At 45.5% G+C, this 24,804-nt stretch overlaps 1 protein-coding gene across 2 annotated transcripts in view; it reads left to right on the top strand.

Annotated features, from left to right (window-relative positions):
- Window positions 1-24,804, top strand: part of snx17 (sorting nexin 17) — a 235,604-nt gene that overhangs the window by 189,475 nt on the left and 21,325 nt on the right. For both annotated transcript variants that reach the window (XM_084314817.1, XM_084314816.1), the window contains exons 11-12: window positions 15,217-15,345; window positions 16,325-16,402. In XM_084314817.1, coding sequence (XP_084170943.1) covers window positions 15,217-15,345; window positions 16,325-16,402 — 207 coding nt within the window. The remainder of the gene's footprint in view (window positions 1-15,216; window positions 15,346-16,324; window positions 16,403-24,804) is intronic.

Below are 24,804 nucleotides of genomic sequence, written 5' to 3'. Positions count from 1 at the left end.
ATATATTATGATGAACACTGTCACGTAGATGAAACGGATCCAACACAAATGTACGAATTAGAAATAGGTCTTTATTTCTACACAGCGATGGTGTGTAGAAGGAGGAGAGACGTGAAGCGACCTCGTCTTGCAGAGCGTCTCCTCACCTTGCGTCCTCTCCAGGGGGGGGGGGGGTTCCAACACACGGCAGTGTCGGGGGTCTTTATCCATGGAATAATCAACGTATACAAAGCATAATCCGTGCCGGGGAAGGCGGGCTGTCGTCGGTAGAATAATCCGGTATACAGGTCCACTCGCTCGTCGGCTCTGGGGCTCCTCGGGTGCAGCTTCACGTGGGGTCAACCACCCTGGATAAGCAGCCAGTTCTCTGCCCGAAACGATGGGGTGCTGACTACGGTAGTATTCTCACCGCACGAAGCACTATATATTAACAGACTATTATTAGCTTAATAGACTACGTCCAACTCGACGATATAGTGCCAAATATGACTATTCAAATATTAATATACACGATGTCTCAATACCGATGGTAAGCCGAACTTGGCCTTACTCCCACACGTGGCGTCGCGGGGAGGCTTTACGTCTGTGACTCTATTGGAGGGTAAGAAACTGGACTGAAAAGGAAGTCCTACTTTAGTAGCGCAGTATATATACTATGCTATGAACAAATAGTCCCATTAGTGGTGCGGTAGCCAGATTCCTACGCGGAACTAGGACTTGTTCGTACATGTTGAGCGGTACGTTTGAACTGGGTCTGAGGGGTATGGCAGCCTGGCACCAAGGTCTCGACCAATAGTAGAATGGAGACTATTATGGGATGTTCAGTAGGCTAGAATGGATATTCAATGCATATTGTACAAGGAATATACAAGGGATATCAGGGAATATTAGAGAATATACAAATACAATTAAATATATATATATAAATAAATATATATATTCGGTTTAATCTGGCCCTTCACAACAGCCACCCCCTGATTGGTCCCAGACCTAATCAGTTAAACAGAGACAGATTAATCGCGTTGTCTATTTACACATAAGGGTTTGCTGTAGGGGTCAGTCAACTTCACAAAGTCATAGGGTTATAGGGTCATGGTCATCATCGATTGTGTCTGGGAGTCGGGGCAGTTCTATGAGCCTCGCCACGGGACGGGTGTAAGTGCGACCCTGGACAAGCACTTCAGCTGCTCGGACCTTGCCGTCGGCACCGGTGATCACTTTGCTTACGCGGCCGGCCGGCCACATAGCTCTGGGCAGTGATTGATCAATAATCATGACGACTGTTCCTTCTGTCAAATTGTCTCTCTCCTTTACCCACTTCTGGCGGGTCTGTAGAGACGGTAGGTAGTGCAGTAGGAAACTGCTCCAAAACTTGTCGGCTAATACTTGGCTGTACCTCCACATTCGTCGGCCGTTCGCTTCTTCAGGCCGGTACATTGTCTGGGGTAACGCGGGATCTAGCCGCCCCATCAGGAGTGTGTTGGGGTCTGCGGAGATAACAGTGCTCAATCCACAGAACACAGGCTTCTTATTCTCAGCCTCCTCCTGACTGGCTTTCCTCGGGATAGGCGTGGGCCACTGTCCTTCCGGGAGTCTTAGGAATGCGGGGCCGTCACTGTAAACATTGCGACGGGTGAGGTCATCCAGGGGCATCCCCCGGGTGATGACGTCAGCTGGGCTCTGCTTTGTATCAACGTAGCGCCACTCTGTTTCTCCGGTTAACTCTTCGGTTAAGTCTTGAATCTCGGTGACTCTGACTCCCACGAAGACTTTGTACTTGCATGAGTCCGATTTGATCCAGGCGAGTACTGTCGTGGAATCTGACCACAGGATTGTTCTAGACACCGGTATGGTGAGCTCACGTTGGATGAGCGTGGCTAGGTGCGCTCCGGCTAGGGCTGCGCAGAGCTCTAGACGTGGGATAGATTGTTGCTTGCGTGGGGCTATTCTCGAGCGGGCGAGGACAAATGCTGTGTAGATCTCTCCCCCCTTTTCTTGGGCCCGCAAGTAGGCTACTGATCCGTATGCGACCTCTGAGGCGTCACTGAAGACGTGTAAGTCCATTTTACATGTCTCTGGCCTCACCGTGGGTGGGAAGTAGCTTCGGCGCATATTAACGCCTGGGAGTGAGTGGAGCTCCATCTCCCACTCTCTCCAGGTGGATGCAAGGTGTGCGGGAATGGGGTCATCCCAGCCCTGGTCCTTGTCCCACAATGCTCGTACAATCATTTTTGCCCTGGTGGTGTACGGTAGAATACATCCTAGCGGGTCATATTGTCGGGCGAGTGTTGTGTACACACTCCGTCTGGTGGTCGGCGCCGCCGCCGGCCTTCCCTGGTCCGTAGTCAGGGGCTTGTGTCTGTAGTGAAGCGAATCTGTTTTGAATCGCCACACCAATCCCAGGGTCATCTCCTGGGCTTCTCCCGGGATTGTAGCCATCCAGGTCTCGCTGCTGGCTGCCTTGTCCTCGGAGGAGAGGCTGCGCAGTACTTGCAGATCGCTGCTGGCCCACTGCCTGAGATCAAAGCCGCCTTTGATCAATGAGGCGCGGAGTTTAATCAGGAGAGCCTCGGCTTCTTCCTGGGTTGAAAGGCTTTGTAGACAGTTGTCTACGTAGAAGCTGTTCTTTACGCTGTGTCGGACCTCTTCGTCCGCTGCTGGGTCCTCTGCTCCATGTTTCTGTAGTGCAAATGTAGCACAGCAGGGGCTGCACGTCGTTCCGAAGGGGAGGACTTCCCATTGGTAGATGGCTGGGTGCTCATCTCCTGGCTTCTCTCTCCATAGGAACCGTAACAGGGGCTTGTCCTCCTCTACTAATCTCACCTGCAGGAACATTCCTTTAATGTCCCCGCTGATGGCCACCTTTTCCTGGCGGAAGCGGAGTAGAACGCCGAGTAGGGAGGGGCCGAGTGTGGGACCGGGCAGTAACTCTTTATTCAGATTTTGGGATCCGATCTGGTAGCTGCAGTTAAATACTATGCGGTCTTTACCGTTGTGATGGACCTTGTGGTGAGGCACGTACCACGATTCAGTGGTCTGGTCAGCCTCTTTAATGTCCATCTTTGTGACGTGTCCCGCTGTGATGAGCTTCTCAATCTCAGCGCGGTATACACTCTCTTGGGCGGGGTTCTTGGCTAAGCGCCGCTCCGTGTTCAGCAGGTACCGTTCTGTGGCGTCTGTCTTGGCGTGGAAAGTAGGCATTCCTTCTCGCCGCAGGAGTGGCGTGGCGTATCTCAACACGCCGTTGACCGGGACTCTCTTGGTCCCTGTCTCGAGGAGGTGAATGGCGTAAATGTCATCTTTAGAGCGAATGTCTTTCTTTCCGTTCTTAAAGGGCATTTGTTCCAAGGTCCATAACCGCTCTACGTGTTGCAGGAGTGCGGTTTCTCCCTCCGTGACTCGGGAGTGGAGACATCTAGTGGCTGTACTTCGGTTGAGAGATTTGGCGAGCGGGCCTTGGAGAGTCCATCCCAAACGGGTCTCGACTGCTGCAGGACAGCCTCGGGGTCCGGTATGAACCTGGTCTATCGGGACAATGAGGTCTGCATGGTCGGAGCCTATCAACAGGGTCGGCATAGCATTGTCTATGAGCGGGATCGGTAACTTGCGCAGATGTGCATATTTCTCCATCAGCTTGGCGACGGGGTATGTGTACCGCGACAGTCCTATTTCTTGGCTGGTGAAAGCGTCTGTAATCTGGTACCGTCGCTCAGGCTGGCCGCTTGCTGCGATAGAGAATGAGACATTCTCGCCCTTTATCGTCTTCAAATCTCGTCTTATTGTCCGAATTGTCATTTGGGTTTCGCTTCCCCGCAGCCCTAGCTGGGCCGCAGCGGAGGCGAGCAGAAGGGTCTTCTCGGACCCGTCATCGAGGACGGCGTAAGTGTCCAGGACTTTATTCTGGTAGCTTAGTGTCACACGCACTACTTTTAGGAGTACTCGGGCTCCACTGCTGCTGGCGGGATCGATGTACATGACGCTCGCTTTGCTGCTGGATGGTGCGGGTGAAGGGCGCCGTCTGTTACTGTCGTGAAGTATGTCCAGATGGGCTCCATCGCACTTGGTGCACCTTTTCTTTAAGCGGCATTCGGCTGCCATGTGTGAGCGCGCACAGCGAAAACAGCGCTTGTTGGACTTTATCCATTGACTTGCTTCCTCCACGTTCAGCTTGGGGAAGGAGTCACATTGCGCTAGCCAGTGTTCTTTCTCACAGTAGGGGCACACTATCTTCCACTTCTCCGTTCTGGAGGGGGTACTGTGGCTCCTGCTGCTCGGTACTGACTCCGATTGGTGCATCACAGTCACCGATCTTCTTCCATCATTTAGTCGTCTGGTTCCTTCTCTGGAGCCAGGGGTGCTCCGTCCGAATGTATCTAGCCGTAGGCTGCTGACTTCTCTCGCCAGGAAGTCTGCTAGATCGAGGAGGTTCGGTTCGGGGCCATTCGGGTCTCGGTGGTCTCTCTGCCGCCTAAAACGCTCCTGTCGAGCGGGCGGCAGCTTCTCCAAGATCCTTTCCACATTTGAGTTGGCGTAAAGTTCATGCCTCCCCTTCTCTCTCTGCGCTCCCAACATCCCTACCAGGGACTGCACTCTGATGGACAGGTCGTCCAGTGCTCGATTGTCTATTGCTGGGGGTAAGCGGTCGATGTGTCGGATCTCCTGGATCACGTAATCCCATATGCGCCCATACCTCTGGTCCAATGCTACCAGCGCTGCTGTGTATGGGGTGGTGGAAGTCGCGTAGGCGAGCGCTATATTATGTGCGCGGGGTACCTTTAAGTGCTTCAGTAGGATGGCGTATTTATGGCGTTCATCCAATACATCCACCAACATGGTCTCCAGACACATGCGGAGTTCTGTATACTGGGCCCGGTTCTCTTGGGTGAAGTCGGGTACCATAGGCGTGCCAATGTATGACGCTGACTGTGGATACATCGGCGAGCGTTGGGGGAGAGGCCTCCTAGGCGAGTCTCCTCCCGCTCCTTGGTATGGGCTGGTACCGGCAGTGTACCATGGCCCGCTTGTCCAGGTGCTGTTCCTCGGTGCGGGTCGTGCGTCGTGCTCACCCGTGTATAGAGTCGGGGGTCTGTAGCGCAGCTCCGCGGGAGTATAGCCTGGGCTGTACCGGACCTCCTGGTCCGGTACTGTGCTGTCGTCGGGCGTGGTTCTCCTCCTCTTCCTCTTCGTCTTCAGTTAGGTCATCCAGTGCTTGTAGTCTCTGGGTTAGCCTCTCCACAGGATATGCTGCTCCTTCCCGGTTGCTAGGTCTCGCTTGGACCGGTGGGGGGAGGTGGTCTGTGGGGGGTATAGACCTCGTCTGTTGGTCAAGTTCAGGGTTGTTTACTCGGCTAGGGGATGCCGCCCTGGAGGTGTGTCTAGACGAGTTCCTGGAGCCTCTGGCGGAGGGAGAGGGTGTTGTCCGTCTGATCAGCTGTTCTATTAGTTGCGCTTGCTGTCTGTCGCGCTCTGCGTCCCGTAGAGCACCAGCAGCTGCTCGCTGGCTGTCTGCTCGGTCTCGGGCCACATTCTCTTCCCTCTGAATGCGTCTTATTTCTAGACGTATATGCTCTTCTTCGCTCCGCTGCTGGATCTGCAGTCGGTCGCGTTCAGCAGCGGCGTTCAGGCTGATGAGGAAGGCCTGCTGTAGGGTCCTCTCTGCCTCGCTGGGAGAAGGCGGTTGTATAGGGGAGCCTTCCCTCGGGGTACTCCTTGCGGAGCCTTGGAGCTCTATCTCCACGGTGCTCTCCCCGTCTTCTTCCGTGCCGAGTTCTCTCTCGGTAGCGTTGTATTCCTCCCGGGACTCGTCGGGGACTACTTCTTCAGTACTGGCGGGGTGTGAAGTCATGTCTGGTTCCCACTGGTCCCCACCGTGAACTTGGTCAGTTACATTAGAGCCCGTAGGGGCCTCTATGGTCGGGGTAGTCTGGGCGTTGGGGTTAGACATACTTTTACTTTCTAGTTTTACCGCGTTTACTGTTAGTAGAAGACTAGGTTGTTGACTGACAGCGTAAGCCTCTAAGTACTGAGGGAGCCGTCGTTCGCGCTGCGGGCGTTGGTTAGGAGGATCGTTTCGTGGAGTGTTCATCATAGGCCATTTCAATATTAATAACACTATATTAATATTACACTAATTACCATCCGGCTCGAAGGACCAATTGTAACTGAGGGGTACAATTCCCTGACTGTATTACTAGATATGATACTTACTACCACTACCTTTGTACTTAATATTCGGCCACCCAGTACTCGGCATAAATATATTATGATGAACACTGTCACGTAGATGAAACGGATCCAACACAAATGTACGAATTAGAAATAGGTATTTATTTCTACACAGCGATGGTGTGTAGAGCAAGCACTTAATCAAATCAATCACATTTATGAATGGAAATTAGTATGCACTTTTATGGCAAGAGTATTCGTCGGTATATCAATAGAGAATGTCCAATCTCTGAAGGCGCAGGTGGTACATATACGACCTGGAATAGTTTAAGGAATAACAGCAATGATACTTTAATGATTATAGACTGGATACACTAGGGGGGGTTAATCCGGTCGATTGTAAGCCGACAGGAGTAGGAAGGGGGGGGGGGGGGGGGTAGAATCCGGCTGCCTCATCCGGCCAAGGGTATCCCAGGTGAACCCACTGTAGTGCCGTTCAATGCGCCGGCGATCCTTGGACCACAGATGAAAGCAGGTGGACTCTTTGTGGGCCGGCGTCCTCCGGTCCACGGAGGAGAGACGTGAAGCGACCTCGTCTTGCAGAGCGTCTCCTCACCTTGCGTCCTCTCCAGGGGGGGGGGGTTCCAACACACGGCAGTGTCGGGGGTCTTTATCCATGGAATAATCAACGTATACAAAGCATAATCCGTGCCGGGGAAGGCGGGCTGTCGTCGGTAGAATAATCCGGTATACAGGTCCACTCGCTCGTCGGCTCTGGGGCTCCTCGGGTGCAGCTTCACGTGGGGTCAACCACCCTGGATAAGCAGCCAGTTCTCTGCCCGAAACGATGGGGTGCTGACTACGGTAGTATTCTCACCGCACGAAGCACTATATATTAACAGACTATTATTAGCTTAATAGACTACGTCCAACTCGACGATATAGTGCCAAATATGACTATTCAAATATTAATATACACGATGTCTCAATACCGATGGTAAGCCGAACTTGGCCTTACTCCCACACGTGGCGTCGCAGGGAGGCTTTACGTCTGTGACTCTATTGGAGGGTAAGAAACTGGACTGAAAAGGAAGTCCTACTTTAGTAGCGCAGTATATATACTATGCTATGAACAAATAGTCCCATTAGTGGTGCGGTAGCCAGATTCCTACGCGGAACTAGGACTTGTTCGTACATGTTGAGCGGTACGTTTGAACTGGGTCTGAGGGGTATGGCAGCCTGGCACCAAGGTCTCGACCAATAGTAGAATGGAGACTATTATGGGATGTTCAGTAGGCTAGAATGGATATTCAATGCATATTGTACAAGGAATATACAAGGGATATCAGGGAATATTAGAGAATATACAAATACAATTAAATATATATATATAAATAAATATATATATTCGGTTTAATCTGGCCCTTCACAACAGTTATAAAAATAAACATATAAACATTCATACAATACAATATAGCTTTGGCTCCTACAGTCAACATTCCCCAAATATATATCAAACACGAAACAAACTTTGATCAGATTATAATGAAGATGTTGCACAGTGCAATCCACTGAACATTTATTGTTGAAATATGTCACTGTTGATCATGAGCTGGATATATAACCTATGGTTTCAAGGGATGTTAAACCTACTGTAGAATCAAAGTAAATGTTAGTGATTCAAATCCTCATTTAGAGGTAGGGGATCCACCACAGCTTGCCCTGCTGCTCTTCTCTACTTCTACACCAGCCAGAACTGGTGGAGTGTTCTCCATGGATGGTGGTGTCAGGTCCAGCATCGCCTTTTCCATCTTTTTCCTTCTCCCTGTAACCTCTGGACGCAGCCTTCTCCCTCTCCGATAGCTCATCTGACTTCACATGGAATCTTGCCCTGTTGTTTTCTTCTCGCTGAAACAATAGTGTATAATGTGATACTAATTCTGGTGGGCTAAATTATATACAAACTTAAGTTCAAGATATTACAGAAAAGGTCATTCCTAATCCTACTAACATGACAGTTTGAAATACACCAGAGAAAGATATACTGCATGTTACCTATAGTTTTTTGTACCTCTTTTCCTGGCAAGATAGTCTGCATTGACCCGCTGTCTGTAGTGAGCAGTCTTCTGTTTGCTTGTTTGTGCCATCTAGAAAATAGGTTAAACTAGTTAAACATGACTAATACATGTACTATTACCTAAATGGAATGTCATGCTATACCGTTTTAAAAATGTTCTCATAAGATGGTACAATACTAAAAAAGAAATGTTAATTCCTAAATAGGAATGAAAAATGACAAATGTTGAAAAATATATGTTAAAGTATACAAAGAGTTATGCTAAAACAAAGAACTTTATGTATATAAAACATGAATAAAATATAAATATACAGAAACTATAAATACACGACATATATCTATCATCTAAAACACTCAGCAGTGGTCGCCCCACATGATACTCGGTCGCCCAGATGATGTTTTTAAGGTCAGTCAAATATTACAGGCTAACCATTAGCTACAAAAACCAAACTAGCTAGCTCTTACCACATGTCACTATCAAATTCATCATCAAAATATAGATTTTCAGATAAAACGTATTATTCACAGTTTTGGGGCGGTCGTCCCTAGGGATGGGAATCGAAAACCGGTTCCGGTTGGGAACCGGTTCCTAATTGGCCGTTGCCTGGAACCGTGTGGCTCCCGTGACTTTCGATTCCCTTATCGCTGCCAGGTTTTTCCTAGTTGCGTAATAATGTTAGCGTTAGCATGTAGCCATGGCAGACTCTATTTGATTCATTAAGGGCTCGAAATTGTCTGGGTTTTGGTAATATGCTCCCGCTGTTTGGCTACTTCTATGTGTAGTGAAAACTACTTGAATGCTTTAGAACATAGTCATTGATTTAGTTTAGGGTGAGCTAAAATTAGCCGCGGAGCTATCGCTAGCTAACTTGAGCTAACGCTATTTAATCAAGCTCACAAAGAGAGATAAACAGCTGACAGCGGATAGTACAGGTACAAATACAATAAAACAGCGGGTGGGGACTGTTGTGTAAACCTTGTACTCTTTAGTTCACATAAGAGCCGGATTGTTTATTTACTAAGTCTCTACTCTGAGTCCGTCAGACAGGAAGTACCATGGTGCAACATACAAATGTGTCCGTGTAGCAACACAAGCCAATACCTACAGGACAGGGGCCCGGGGAGGGAGCTCTGTGTGTCTGTGTGTGTGTGTGTGTGTGTGTGAGACAGAAGTCAGAGGAATAACGACTGTTATTCAATAGATTAAATTAGTTTAAGAATAAAAAAATAAATACATTTTAAGAGAATCTCAAATACATTATTTTATTTAAGTGTAGGCTATAGTTAATGTTTTATTTTTTACAGTTTTTGTATTTTTCTGACATGGTAAATGGCTGCTTTTTTATATAGCGCTTTTATCCAAAGCGCTTTACAATTTGTTCCTTACATTTTACCCAATCACTCACACATTCACACAACGACGGCGCAGGCAACCATGCAAGGTGCCAACCTGCTCATCGGGAGCAGTTAGGGGTTAAGTGTCTTGCTCAAGGACACATCGACACGCTGCCCGGGAGGAGCGGGAATCGAACCGGGAACCTCCGGATTGCCAGACGACTGCTCTACCTTCCGAGCCACTGTCGCCCCTGACATGGGGGCTCAACAATAAATGACAATCAGAAATGTCAAGTTGCATGTTGTTATTCTAACCAGCTTAGTTCTGTTGCATTTCCAATTTATTTATTTAAATTATAAATTGATCAGGTATCGATAAGAGAATCGATAAAGAATCGAATCGATAAGCAGAATCGATAATGGAATCGTATCGATAAAATCCTATCAATTCCCATCCCTAGTCGTCCCACAAGACATCCAAAAGTGGCAAGTACATTACAGCAGTTAAAAAAGAGATTTATTTGCCAATATGAAAGAGACTTACTAACCTGCTAGTTGTTTCTCTGGGGTCCCTCACATGTGACTGGCTGATGCAACATCCTGTCCTTGAGGTGGTTTCAAAATAAAAGTCCCACAATTGTGTTTTCTTGATGGTCGCCCCAGATGATATTTCATAAAATTAACATATGCGGACAACATTCGTTTGTATATTATGATGGAAGTATTATGTGCAAATGCTTCATAATTTTGTCAATGAATGCAAAACATGTTTGAAATTATGCCAAATAGGGCAAGGGAAATATTTAAATAGATTTAAAGTGATTTTAAGCCGGTTGTCCAAATAGAAGTCAATGCTGGACGGTCACATGGACATTTGACACTTCAGATAGCAGAAAAATTACCAATAACTCAAATGTTTGGAGGAGTTAGAGTGGGTCTGTATATGGGGAAGGTATTAGAGATACATGTGATCTTTTTATGAATTTTAATGTTTTTTTAAGGTAAGAAATTCAGTGGGACAGAAAAAATAGGCGTCACGTCATTGACCCATTTTACACACACACAACGCTCAGTGTCTTTATTAAGACCCGAGCTCATCCTAAGAGGTCATTTTATAACTAGTGCCTTCCTCTCCAAACAAACCCATCCCGTCATGTCTGGTTGAATGAACTGCTGACTCACCCCTTTCTAGTTACATCTCATCTTGTCTGAGCTTTCTCTCCTGAGTGACAGGCAGGAGGAAGTGGATTACAGCCTGTATAGCTCCTCAAGTCTGTTGCCTGTGTCAGTGTGTGATTTCCTATGAAAAAACAATAGTATAATTAGAAAAGTACATATTTTGCTGTGGACGCCCCCCGGGCCTCTGGTGGTCCCCGGACCCCACGTTAAAAACCATTGGATTTTAGAGGAAACAGTCCCAGCCATACAGCGCGTCTCCAAGAGTGTCTTAGGACACAGAACTCACTCCACTAATGAGCAATGAATGTCCGTCTCCAGGGAACCGCGCGTGTGTGTGTGCCTGTTTGTTTTACTACTGTTGTAGGGACCAAATGTCCCCAGAAGTGATGAAAACATGGTGTATTGTTGTTGGGACGTTGGCTGGACCACACAAGGTAAAGGAGCTATTTCAGGGTCGGGTTACGGTCAGAGAGAATCTTTGTCCCCAGCTGTCTTTCTTCATACGTTAGCATTTGACTTTGGTATTTGATATGTGCATTTGGGCTGAAATACAGCACTCTGCTATGATCACAAACTTGCTGTTTACTGTTAATGGCTTGAAATTAAAGGGCCAAGTGTGGAGGTAAGGTTAGCCAGGCTGTGTGGAGGTAACGTTAGCCAGGTTGTGTGGAGGTAAGGTTAGCCAGGCTGTGTGGGGGTAAGGTTAGCCAGTCTGTGTGGAGGTAACGTTAGCCAGGCTGTGTGGAGGTAACGTTAGCCAGGCTGTGTGGAGGTAACGTTAGCCAGTCTGTGTGGAGGTAACGTTAGCCAGGCTGTGTGGAGGTAACGTTAGCCAGGCTGTGTGGAGGTAACGTTAGCCAGTCTGTGTGGAGGTAAGGTTAGCCAGGCTGTGTGGAGGTAAGGTTAGCCAGGCTGTGTGGAGGTAAGGTTAGCCAGGCTGTGTGGAGGTAAGGTTAGCCAGGCTGTGTGGAGGTAAGGTTAGAGGTAAGGTTAGCCAGGCTGTGTGGAGGTAAGGTTAGCCAGGCTGTGTGGAGGTAAGGTTAGCCAGTCTGTGTGGAGGTAACGTTAGCCAGTCTGTGTGGAGGTAACGTTAGCCAGGCTGTGTGGAGGTAACGTTAGCCAGTCTGTGTGGAGGTAACGTTAGCCAGGCTGTGTGGAGGTAACATTAGCCAGGCTGTGTGGATGTAAGGTTAGCCAGGCTGTGTGGATGTAAGGTTAGCCAGGCTGTGTGGAGGTAAGGTTAGCCAGGCTGTGTGGATGTAAGGTTAGCCAGGCTGTGTGGAGGTAAGGTTAGCCAGGCTGTGTGGAGGTAAGGTTAGCCAGGCTGTGTAGCAGTGGCGGTTTCTCTATGACAACACGTGAAACACAAATTCACTCATAATTCATAATTATTATTAATTTACATATACATATATATATAAAAAAACTATATATATATATTTTTTTTTTAATTATTATTATTATTATTATTCTTTTATTATAAATGTTTTCCTCTGTAAAAAAAATGCCAGTGAATTTTTTTTTCTTCAAAAATGGCCAAACTTGACAGCTCTGAGCAGGCCTGCACTGCAGTATTGCCTGCAGTAATTATTCGTGAAGAAAACTTCACAGGTGTGACCCATTGTTAAATAAATAATAAATAACAGCGAATCAAAATAGGCTATTAACTTCATCTAAGCACGGTCTGTGCAGTTAAACTCTTGCCATTGAATGGCGGATTGATTGATTGACAGCCCTTGACATCCAATACACAGAGGTTGAATATGATTGGCAGCCTTGAAAATCCAATCAGAGATTGCTGTATTGCAAAGTCAAAACGGGTCCAGCTGCATGTCCGGAGGATAAAGAAGCATTTTGTATAAAAGTATTCTGTACTTCTGTATGACAACTAATAAAGAAACTTGAGAAACTTGAGATTGGCCCGAGCTAAACCTATCCTCCGGACATGCAGCTGGACCCGTTTTGACTATGTGAAAGTTGAGACTATGAGAAAGTTGTTGTTTAGTAGTTAGTAAGCTGTACAGCTATAACAAGTCAAGTCAGGCTAAATTAAAGTGTGCGCCAACATTAGGACCGAAGTATAAACCAGCAACTGAGCAACATGAAGAAGTGGACTTATGCACCTGGATCAGAAAAAACGTTGTGGATGAAAAAGTAAGTAGGCTACAGTGCTTGTATGCTAACAGTAGCTAGCCAGCTTAGCCTACATCACAATGATAATCACCAAGCTAACTTACTGTACACACTGTAGGGCTGGGCAATTAATCGAAACAGAATCGCGATATCGATTCATAGACCTATGCAATCTCATTTCTAAGTTATGACTATTTTCTTTTATTAAATTTTTTTTTTTTTTTACTTTTTAAATTATTTTATCTGGGTTGAACATGATTTGTGGAACTCCCTCTGGTGTTGTGGTCGTGGTATTCACTGACCTTTGGGAAGTATTTCGACATGCACATGGGTATCTTAGTGGTGTAGTGTATCTTGTAGACCAGGCCCATTGCAAGTTGCTGTACTCTGTCGTCTACTCTAAGCCATCCTAGGTTGTCAAAGTGGACAGGGGTGAGGTGGGTTTTAGGAGTAAGGTCAAGCAGTAGTCTGACCAGTTTGTTTTGTGATGTTTGTAATCTTGTTTTTAGTGCCTTTGAGGTGCTTTGGTACCATGAGGTGCAAGCATAGTCGTAGTACTCTTGAATGAGTGCTCCTGTTAAGAGTCTTCAAGGTATTCTTGTTTACCAGAGAGGAGATCCGGTACAGGAATCTAGTTCGTTGGTTGACTTACATTGGATCCCATTTTGTCACAGGAAAGATTTGCCTCTATAGGATGGAACCCAGGTAGGTAATTTCATCTTTCCTTTTAAGATAAGATAAGATATTCCTTTATTGATCCCCTTGGGGAAATTCAGGCATCATAGCAGCATGGGGGAAGGGGGGGGGGGGGGGGGGGGGTACAGGTAGTGAAAACAACACAAGCAGTGTAAACAAATAGGTCAATATAATTTACTATCTAACTAACTGAAATATACATTATTCATTATTCACAGTATCAATCACAGTATCCACATAAGGTGCAGTATGCATAAGGTAGCGTTGTTGTCCTACTTGGGTTCCTATTAGTTCTAGGTCGATGTCTGGCAGCAGTCGCTGCCCACTGTTGTGGAGCCTGATGGCCACTGGTATGAAGGACTGTCCGAGGCGGTTAGTTGAGTGTCGGGGGGGTATGAGTCTGTGGCTTCCTTGTCACCTTCACCTAATATGTTTTGATCTGGTCAGGTGCGCTGTCACCTAAAATGTTTTGATCTGATCACGTGCACTGTCACCTAATATGTTTTGATCTGGTCAGGTGCGCTGTCACCTAATATGATTTCATCTGGTCAGGTGCGCTGTCACCTAATATGATTTCATCTGGTCAGGTGCGCTGTCACCTAATATGTTTTCATCTGGTCAGGTCCGCTGTCACCTAATGTTAATATGTTTTCATCTGTGTCCACTGACCACTGACACACAGTGGGGGATGTTTTAAAAATATTATTTAATATATAATATAATAATTTGTGCTTCACCTAAAAATTTTATCAGCAGCCTCCACTGGGTAAGGTTAGCCAGGCTGTGTGGAGGTAAGGTTAGCCAGGCTGTGTGGAGGTAAGGTTAGCCAGGCTGTGTGGAGGTAACATTAGCCAGGCTGTGTAGGTAAGGTTAGCCAGGCTGTGTGGACTCGTGGAGGTAAGGTTATCCAGGCTGTGTGGAGGTAACGCTAGTGGGGCTGTGTGGAGGTAAGGTTAGCCAGGCTGTGTGGAGGTAACGCTAGTGGGGCTGTGTGGAGGTAAGGTTAGCCAGGCTGTGTGGAGGTAAGGTTAGCCAGGCTGTGGAGCTAAGGTTGTTGGGGCTGTGACCTATCCTCTTCTTATTGTTCTAGTTTAGAACGTTGGGCCTGTGACCCATCCTCTTGTTATTCTAGGTGTTCATGTCCCTCTGTCTGCTGACAGTTTGACAGTTTGGGACACAGCAGGACACTAAAATAGACACATCAATAGTGTACGATGATGATGATGATAATAATAATTCATTTATTTTGTATAGCGCTTTTCAATGACCCAAAGTCGCTGACGATAGGCAAAAAACTAAGAAAACAGAACCACAGGGAAACGGAGAACAATATGAATACACAAGAACATAAAACCACGAGTAACGGATAACAAATACAGGAGTCAGTGGGGGAGACAGTCGGGAAGTGAGTAAGGGAAACCGAGGGGGGTGGGGGGGGCAGGAGAGGAGAGAACGTAGGGCAGGGTAAAAGGGGGTGGTGGTTGGAGGAGGGTGGTTATGGGTAGGGAAGGTTGAAAGCTAGGGAGAACAGGTGGGTTTTGAGTCTGGATTTGAAGGTGGAGAGTGAGGGAGAGTCTCTGACGGTGATTACTGTCAGAATAACCCTCTGCTTCCTCCCTTCTCCACCACAGCAGGTCCCGGTGGCCAACGGCACGGCCAACCCCTGCAGTTCCACCAAATGTGAGGTGAAATTGGAGCTGGCCTTCGAGTACCTGATGAGCAAGGACCGCCTGCAGTGGGTCACCATCACCAGTCCACAGGTCAGGGGGTCACTAACAGGGTCAGTCGGGGGTCGAAAGCATGATGCCCTTTAGAACGTAAACAAGTCAAATCTAGTTAGTGCTTGAATGTGGTTATAGAGAGCTCCATTTTGAAGTGCTTCCTCCGAAATTGGTTAATTATGCAGCTTGGCTCCATCTGAGAAGATTATGCAGCTTGGCTCCTAGGGGTGGGACGATACATCGATCCAGATCGATATATCGATGTAATTATCAACAATCGAATCGGATCGATGCGATGTAATAAGATCGATTCATATCGATACTCTTATTTTGAAAATCCTGTGGCGAGTCTCATATCCGCCCAAGAACAACAGCAGTAGCTCCGTGTGTGTAGATGTTACAGCATAGCATTCTCCCTTTCTGTGTGTGTGTGCGCGCGTCTTTGGAAAGACCAGATGAGGTCAGAGGAGTTTGATGTTTAAATGTTATTTAAACATAAACAATATAATACATAATAAATGTAGGCCTATACATGATCATGCAACATCAACAAATTGTTGTAGGAACGGTTTGGGAGAGGGAGGTTGTGAGTTTTGAGTTCCAAAAAATGTAGCTTAAAGTTTAAAGCTCAATATATAAAAACGTGGCACTTTACAGTGAACAGGAGGTCTATTTGTATTAAAAACAATAGATTGATTTTCCTTTAAATGTCTGGAAGAGCTCAAAAATACAAATGTCAAATGATATTTTCATTACCTTTTTTTGTTGATCTAAATGTTACTGATTGTGTTAAATGGGCATATGATATCATCTCATATCGATCGCAGGCACCTGAATCTAATCGTATCGTATCGTATCGTGAGAGACTTTGTGATATCGGCAAATATCGTATCGTTGTCCAAAGAATCTATATCGTATCGTATCATGATGAAACTGGTGATTCCCACCCCTATTGGCTCCATCCATGAATCCCTTTGAAGAGCTGGTGTTAAGTGTTGTTTTTGACGTGTGTTTCCAGGCGATCATGATGAGTATTTGTCTTCAGTCCATGGTGGATGAACTGATGGTGAAGAAGTCTGGAGGCAGCATCAAGAAGGTTTGTCAACAACAACAACAACAACAACAACAACAACCCCTAGAAACTCACTAAACACCTAAGTGTTTTCATTCTCGGGGACCAGTATGTTTAGATATGGACCTTGGTGATGGTGACAGGATTAACTGCTTCAGGGTTTATCATTGAAGATGATATAGATTTATATTAAAACTATTAGGGATGCACCTGCCCATTCTGGGATTACTGATCCGATCAATCGCTGTTACTGAACAGTACAGACTAAGACCATTCGTTAGGAGTCAATAGACAAAAATGATTGAGATCTAATGAATATTATAAAATATAATGGACATCCATAATGTTCCCATGTGCTCAAAATGCATAAAATCAAGCCACTTTGCTCTGATATGTTACGCGTGGGCAGTGGCCACAGGGGTGTAAAAATTACCCAGAAATTATACTTAAGTGAAAGTATGGGTACTGTCTCAAAATCTGACTCAAGTAAAAGTCGAAGTATCTGGCTAAAAACACACTTGAGTAAAAAAGGTCTACTTTTAAATGTACTAAAAAGTAAAAAAAAAAAAAATTTAAAGGATAGACCAGGGTCATCGTGGGTCAAGTTTTCATTTGAACTATACATTGCACCAGGTGAGTTAGTTGAAGAGGTGAGCCAATTAGTGAAATCATCAGCTGGTGTTTAGGCAAGGCTGGAATGAAACCAAGCATACACTCTGCCCACAATGGAATGTGTTCTGCGATGGACTGCTAAAATGAAAGAACAGAGGACACTTTTTTTTGCATTAAAATTATTTAATGCACTTCTCCATTGAAGGTAAACTAACATGGACGGCATTCACATCACAGCATGAATAATATCACAATATTAAAAACAGAATGGTGTATCCTGAATAATATCACAATATTAACCACAGCATACTGGATTATCCTGAATAATATCACAATATTAAAGGCAGAATACTGGACTACCCTGAATAATATCACAATATTAAAGACAGAATACTGGAGTACCCTGAATAATATCACAATATTAAAGACAGAATACTGGCGTACCCTGAATAATATCACAATATTAAAGACAGAATACTGGAGTACCCTGAATAATATCACAATATTAACCACAGCATAATGCAAATTTTGTACCGGTCAGGGCTCGAGACTAACGATGTCCCGTCGTCCCGGGGACGATCAAATATTGATTTGGGACGAACAGAAATCTTTGCTGGGACGCAAGCGGGACGGAGAGGATTTTTTTTTTCACAGGAAATGTCAATTGGCCGACTGTCAGTGCGCGCATATATTGCTGTCAAATGGTGAATGTCTCGTGCTGACTAAGTTCACTGAAGTCTAAACGTAGCGTGATTTGCCAAATCCAATGACTATCTCCGCCTCCCAACGCAGCGATACACTAATCCAGCATCAAGCTCCTACCCACCTCTCCTCAGCCAGTCGCGCTGCAGCAGCGTCACACCCCAAATGAATCTTGCATCGAAAAAGAAAAACGTGTTAACAGGTGAGGGAAATCTCTCTTACCTAGGCTTTCTCCACTGGTATTTAACCCTGGTTGACACAGTGAATGACAGCTGGTAATTGACAGTCGCACGGCACGAGACCACTGTACAAGAACCGCGGAAAGATCAGAATGTTATAAAAAAATAAAAAAAAACGTGCGCTATACTGTGGCATCCTCTCAGTGAAGAGAGCACCGCAAACATGCTGCGCTATTTGAAGAGGATAAACACAGACCCAAAATGACCAACAGGGAACTGCATCCAGCAATACTACCCCTGAGTCTAAGGTGAGGACACATTTAAATCACAGAAGTGTAATGTTAGTCTATTGGAACTGTATACAGTTATCGACGCGTTCTAGTTATAGCTGCTTATTGCTAGCTAACGTTACTGACTAACGTATCAGACTGCCACTGATTAATCCATAGTTCACACTATTTTATTCTTATTTTTAATATTATTATATTGTTATTCCTATTTTAGTCCTATTGACCTAAATGTTTATTGTTGTTCAATGTGAGCGATACATAGTCTGCTCTGTAGTGCCGAATTTCCCTCTGGATTATTAAAGGATTTCTATTCGATTCTATACTAACACGTAATGTTACTACCATTGCGAGTTAATTGGCATAACGTTACATTTATCTAAACAAACGCGGAGAAATAGACGACAGGCTATAGGCAAACTTCACTTCAGCTACACAATGAATCCATATTCAGTGAGGAGGGCCCGCTGGAATTTAACAGCAATTATCAATATCGACCAGGAGGACAGCGCGATCTAAGGGACATGTTTCATTACTAGTCAAGTGTCATTACTTTAGTTATCAAAGGTGGAATCTCTGGACGCAATGACATTATGTAGTTTAAAGCTAAACTACGTTTTTCTTTCTTGTTAGAAGAGGGATAACTTATTCAGTTAGATTTGATTTGATCTTTATTTATCTCTAACATTTTCAACCATAAACACACATTTGTAATAACAAAAAAAACTAAAACGAAATAAAATACATTTAAATATATTTTCCTATGGAAGGAATAATCAACATGGCTCCAATTGGTTGACTATAACAGCACCGCGACCAAATATCCCTATACTAGCACCTTGTTAAACACTTTTTTTTATATTTATTTTTAATCATAATTATTCTTGTGAAATCTTTCCACCATGGGAGCCTTTTGACTAAATCAATTTATTCTCCCCTTCTCTGAATGGTGTTTCTTATGGCAATAACAACTATAGACGACAAAACCAAAGTAAAGAAACTACATTTGATTTTTGGGACGGTTACATTCACTTTGGGACGGTTAAAATTGTATTTCGGGACGGTTCTGGGACGGTGGTGAAAAAAGTTAGTCTGGAGCCCTGGTACCGGTACTCCAAGTGAATGTTGTTTAAGGCACTGGCCAAAACATTGAAAGTATGGGAGCCCTTCAGTCTTCTGCAGGCAAGTGCAGTAGAACGCCTTTCAAAGCTTTCAGTGTTGATCCAGTGAGTGGTTATCCCAATGAAACTTCTTCGTCGGGCTGTCCAGCAATCTGTTGTTGTGGCGATCCATTCAACTTCACTCATAGCAGCAGTGACTTTCTCTTTCATGGTTTGAGCAGCTTTGCTGATCTTCGAGCGGACAGTGGGCCTCGTAATGACGTTAGTGCTTGGTCGAAAACCATTCATCAGGTTTTTGAATGATTGCAACTCAACAACACTATAAGGTTGGAGTCCTTGAACTATGTATTTTTTATGTATATAGGGCCATGGATGCTCGTCTTGTCCGTCCACGCCATCGCCGACCGTTTCATCCTCTTCATCACTCATTGTGGCCATCTTCTATGGCAGGGGTAGGCAACCCTAGGCGCGGGGGCATTTTCATAGGCACAGGGGGCAGCATAAGCAAATAAAAAATTTAAAAAAATATTATATATATATATATTTTTTTGAAATATTATAGGGCAGATCCTGACCCCAGGAACAAAGGAATCATCAGGCGGCGAGGGAAGAGAGTTGGAATCCGGAACAGACTGAGAACCAGACGACACCGAACGCCACTACCTAGTATATTGCTAGCCAATGTACAATCAATTGACAATAAACTGGATGACATCCGAGCAAGGATTAAATTCCAGAGAGACGTTAGAGACTGCAATGTTCTCTGCTTCATTGAAACGTGGCTGTCGCCAGAAATCCCAGATCATGCCATCCAACCGGCCGATCACTTCTTCATTCACCGCAAGGATAGAACAGCAGAGTCCGGCAAACAGCGTGGAGGCGGTATCGCCTTCATGTTGAACAACAATTGGAGCGATCCAGCCAACGTGAAGGAATTATCAAACCACTGCTGCCCCAACCTGGAATATATAACCATCAAGTGTCGACCTTTCTTCCTCCCGAGGGAGTTAACGGCGATCATCCTTGTCGCAGTGTATATTCCACCGCAAGCCAGCAATAGTGCCGCGCTCTCCAGGCTCCACGACGAAGTAAACAAACTCCAAGCAGCGAACGTTAACGCCGCCATTGTAGTAGTGGGTGATTTCAATAGCGCCAATCTGAGAAAGGTTTTGCCTGACTTCTATCAGCATGTGACTTGTAACACCAGAGGCGGTAACATTTTAGACCACTGTTACACGCAATTCAAGGGTGGATACAAGGCTCATTCTGCTAGTGGCTTTGGGAAGTCTGATCATGCGGCCATCTTTCTTTCTCCAAAGTACAAACAAAAAATCAAGAGCACACCGGTAGTCTCGCGAGAGGTGCAGAAATGGGATGTGGCGTCAGAGGAGACGCTCCAAGCTGCGCTTGAGTGCACAGACTGGGGTGTGTTCCGCGACACAGATAACATTAATGTCTACACGGAGACAGTGCTGGACTTTGTTCGTACTTTGGTGGAAGAAACAATCCCCACTACCACAATTAAAGTTTACCCAAATCAAAAACCCTGGGTAGACAAATCCGTCCGTGAAGCTCTGAAAGCGCGTACCAAAGCATACAACGACGGCCTGGTGGCAGGCAACATGAATGACCACAAGGTGGCGCGATACAACGTAAGGAGGACAGTAATAGAGGCAAACCGGCGCTACAGGGATCAAATTGAACTACAGTTTGAACAGGCCGACTCCAGAGCTATGTGGCAGGGGCTCAAAACGATGACAGACTACAAAGGCACCTCCCTCAAACTGAACAGTGACATCTCCTTAGCAAATGACCTCAATACCTTCTATGCGAGGTTTGATGCTGGTAATAACAACACCAGCCCACAAGCCACGGCAATGGGGGGGGGGGGGGGGTCTGCTGCTGATGGAGACTCAGTGTTCAGGGTAACAGAGCATGAGGTGAGGCGGACCTTTAAAAAAGTGAATATCAGGAAGGCAGCAGGACCGGACGGCATCCCCGGCCGCGTCCTAAAAGTCTGTGCCGACCAACTGGCCCCGGTATTCACTGACATATTTAACCTGTCCTTAGAACAGGCTGTCATCCCCACCTGCCTGAAGAAGTCCACTATTATCCCTGTACCCAAAAAATCCAAGCCTGCTTGCCTCAACGACTACCGCCCTGTAGCTCTCACCTCCATAGCCATGAAGTGCTTTGAGAAGCTAGTAAAGGGCTACATCTGCTCCTCCCTCCCCATCAACATGGACCCCCTGCAATTTGCATACCGCCCCAACAGGTCCACGGAGGACGCCATAGCCCATGTGCTGCACACAGCAGCATCACACCTGGACAAGAGGAAGGGGAACTATGTGAGAATGCTATTCATCGACTACAGCTCGGCATTCAATACCATAGTCCCCTCCAAACTCATAGCCAAGCTCAGGGACCTGGGCTTGAACTATGACCTCTGCCAATGGGTCTTGGACTTCCTGACGGGCAGACCCCAGGTGGTGAGAGCAGGCAACTGCACCTCCTCATCCATCACCCTCAACATAGGGGCCCCCCAGGGCTGTGTTCTGAGTCCCCTCCTCTACTCCCTGTACACACACGACTGTGTGGCTCAGCGGAGTAGCAACACAATCATCAAATTTGCTGACGACACAGTGGTGGTGGGCCTGATCTCTGCAAACGACGAGAGGGCCTACCTGGAAGAGGTCAAGGTCCTGGCGGGATGGTGCCAGGAAAACAGCCTCTCCCTGAACGTCGGCAAAACAAAGGAGATGATTGTGGACTTCAGGAGGTCGGGGGTCAAGGACTACAGCCCCCTCAGCATCGACGGGGCACTGGTTGAGAGAGTGAACAGCTTTAAGTACCTCGGAGCCTACATATCCGAGGACTTGACATGGACCACACACATTGACAGTGTGGTGAAGAAGGCACGACAACGCCTCTACTTCCTCAGGCGCCTAAGGAAGTTCCAAGTCAGTCAGAAGATCCTTAAGAACTTCTACTCATGTACAATAGAGAGCATCCTGACTGGCAACATCACCTCCTGGTTTGGGAATAGCACTGCACAAGACCGAAGCAGACTACAAAGAGTGACACGTTCAGCCGAACGCACAATTGGAGGGGGGCTCCCCACCCTCCAGAACATTTACAACAAGCGGTGCAGGGGCAAGGCTAAGAGAATCATTAAGGACTCTAGTCACCCGAACAACTGCCTCTTTGAACTGCTGCGGTCAGGCGAGCACAGAAAGACTCAGAAGAAGCTTCTATCCCCAGGCCATCAGGCTGCTCAACGAACAATGAACACTACACAACAACCATCAAACGCACATAGCACACACATCCACACGCACACACTCACTTTAAACAAACACACTGTAGCACCCACTCCCCACACTTTATAGCACACACTCACTTTAAACAAACACACTGTAGCACCCACTCCCCACACTTTATATTTATTGATAAAGGATTGCACTACAACTCGTACACCTTACTGTAAATTGTACCTAAATTGTACCTCATCCCATTTCTGCTTTGCACTATATAGTATTGTATATTAGTACACTGCATAGTATTGTATATTATATGGTAACTCAGTTACGTCTATTCTGCATCGAACATTGTACATATGTCTATACTGAACACTGTGACCTCATTTTCTACTTCTAATTTACATGCTATACTATGTTATTTGATACTTATCTTGTCTAGCACAGTCTCTGGAGCGTAACAGTAAGAAGCATTTTGTATAAAAGTATTCTGTACTTCTGTATGACAACTATTAACTCTTTCAGTGCCACGCCTGGTTTTCCGTTTTACCGCTTGAATGCCACCATCGGCGCCAATGTTAACGTTAATATCGCCTAATCCAGTGGTTCTCAAACTTTTTACACCAAGTACCACCTGAGAACGTAGCTGGCTCTCCAAGTACCACCATATGACCGGCGTTAAAATACAGTCTATTCAGCTATGCACAGTTCACGCAGGAGGCAAATGTATTCCTAATACCATTATTTATTGTTAACTTTTGTCAGACACAGCCACAATGTACAAAGGGATAGCACTAGAACTAGCAAACGCTTCCACACATAATAACTAACATTCTCACATAGCAAGTGAGAAAATTAAGAACAACTGTATTTCAGCAAATGTACTTAATTCTTTCTCTATCTCTATCTCTCTCTCTCTCACACACCAAGCAATTGTCCCCGTCATTCTCTCACACACACACACACACACACACACACACACACACACACACACACACACACACACACACACACACACACACACACACACACACAATTATTTTGTTACAAAAACTTAATTTCCTGCATTCTGGTGCAGGAATTTTTACCCTTTAAATGCCAGTGTTTGTGATGGGCATCACACATTATTGTAAAAAAGAAAAGAAAACACATATTCAATACATTTTTGAATGTTTACCCTTTAAATGCCAGTTTGTGTGATGGCATCACAAATTATTGTTAAAAAAAACACAAAAAAGTAAAATATTTTCAATATATCAAATGCAAAGTACATCTTTCTGGGGGGGATTATTACAGGCTAGGCATGTGTCAATGATTAGCAGCAACACAGATTTTGATGGATTTTTTGTAATGTCAGATTTAACACCAACTCTTTTCAGAAAAGTGGGAGTACTTCATTTTTTATCTGACATTACAAAAAATATAAAAATAAATGGTTATAATCAGGGCTGAAGTTGAATTAAAGATTTATGACTGTTTAGACTGCATTACTCTCTGTCACAGTGATCTCCTGGTTGTTCCCCACTTAGGTTATCTAACTATCGCGCCGCCGCAACCAGAAACACTGGCCTGGCCTGCTTCTAAGTTCAGTGGCCTGAGAGAAAAAAAGAAAAAATTTGTGCTTTTTTGGAAATGTTTTCAAGTACCACCAGCAGTACCACCAGGGTAAAAAATCGCGCTGAGCCATGGATGCACACTGAAATACTGACCGCTATGAAAGCCAGAGACAAAAAATGCTCTGAGTTTCGTAAAAGTCAGTCAAAGCTTACCAAAAGCACGAGCAGTGAACTCCAAGACCACGTGACTGAACTCAAACTAGAAAGAAACAGACTAAGAAATGACGTAAACTCCATGATCAAAACTGCAAAAAAAAATTTCATCAATGACAAAACCGAGGAAAACAAAAATAAACCACGTGAACTTTGGAAATTACTCAACAATCAACTAGGCTGCAGTAAAAAACTCAAAACCAGGTTCTCAAACATAAACATAAAGACGGACAACACGCTCATCACAGACAAGCTGGATGTAGCCAATTACTTAAACACATTCTTCACAAACATAGCCACAACACTGGTAAACAAACTACCCTCCCACTCAGGGCAGTATGGGGTAGAACACATAGTAGCATACTACATGAACCTAGGCGTCCACAAAGACGACTTCAAACTGGAAATAGTAACTACAGATGAGGTACTCAAAAAACTGAGCGCCCTCCAACCAAACAAGGCCACTGGCCATGACAACATCCCCTCCAAATTCCTCAGA

This window comes from Notolepis coatsorum (genome assembly GCF_963971535.1).
Source record: "Notolepis coatsorum genome assembly, chromosome: 5".
In the NCBI taxonomy this organism is placed as follows: domain Eukaryota; kingdom Metazoa; phylum Chordata; class Actinopteri; order Aulopiformes; family Paralepididae; genus Notolepis; species Notolepis coatsorum.
Note: the sequence above shows the minus strand (reverse complement) of the source record. Positions and strands in the feature narration are given on the sequence as shown.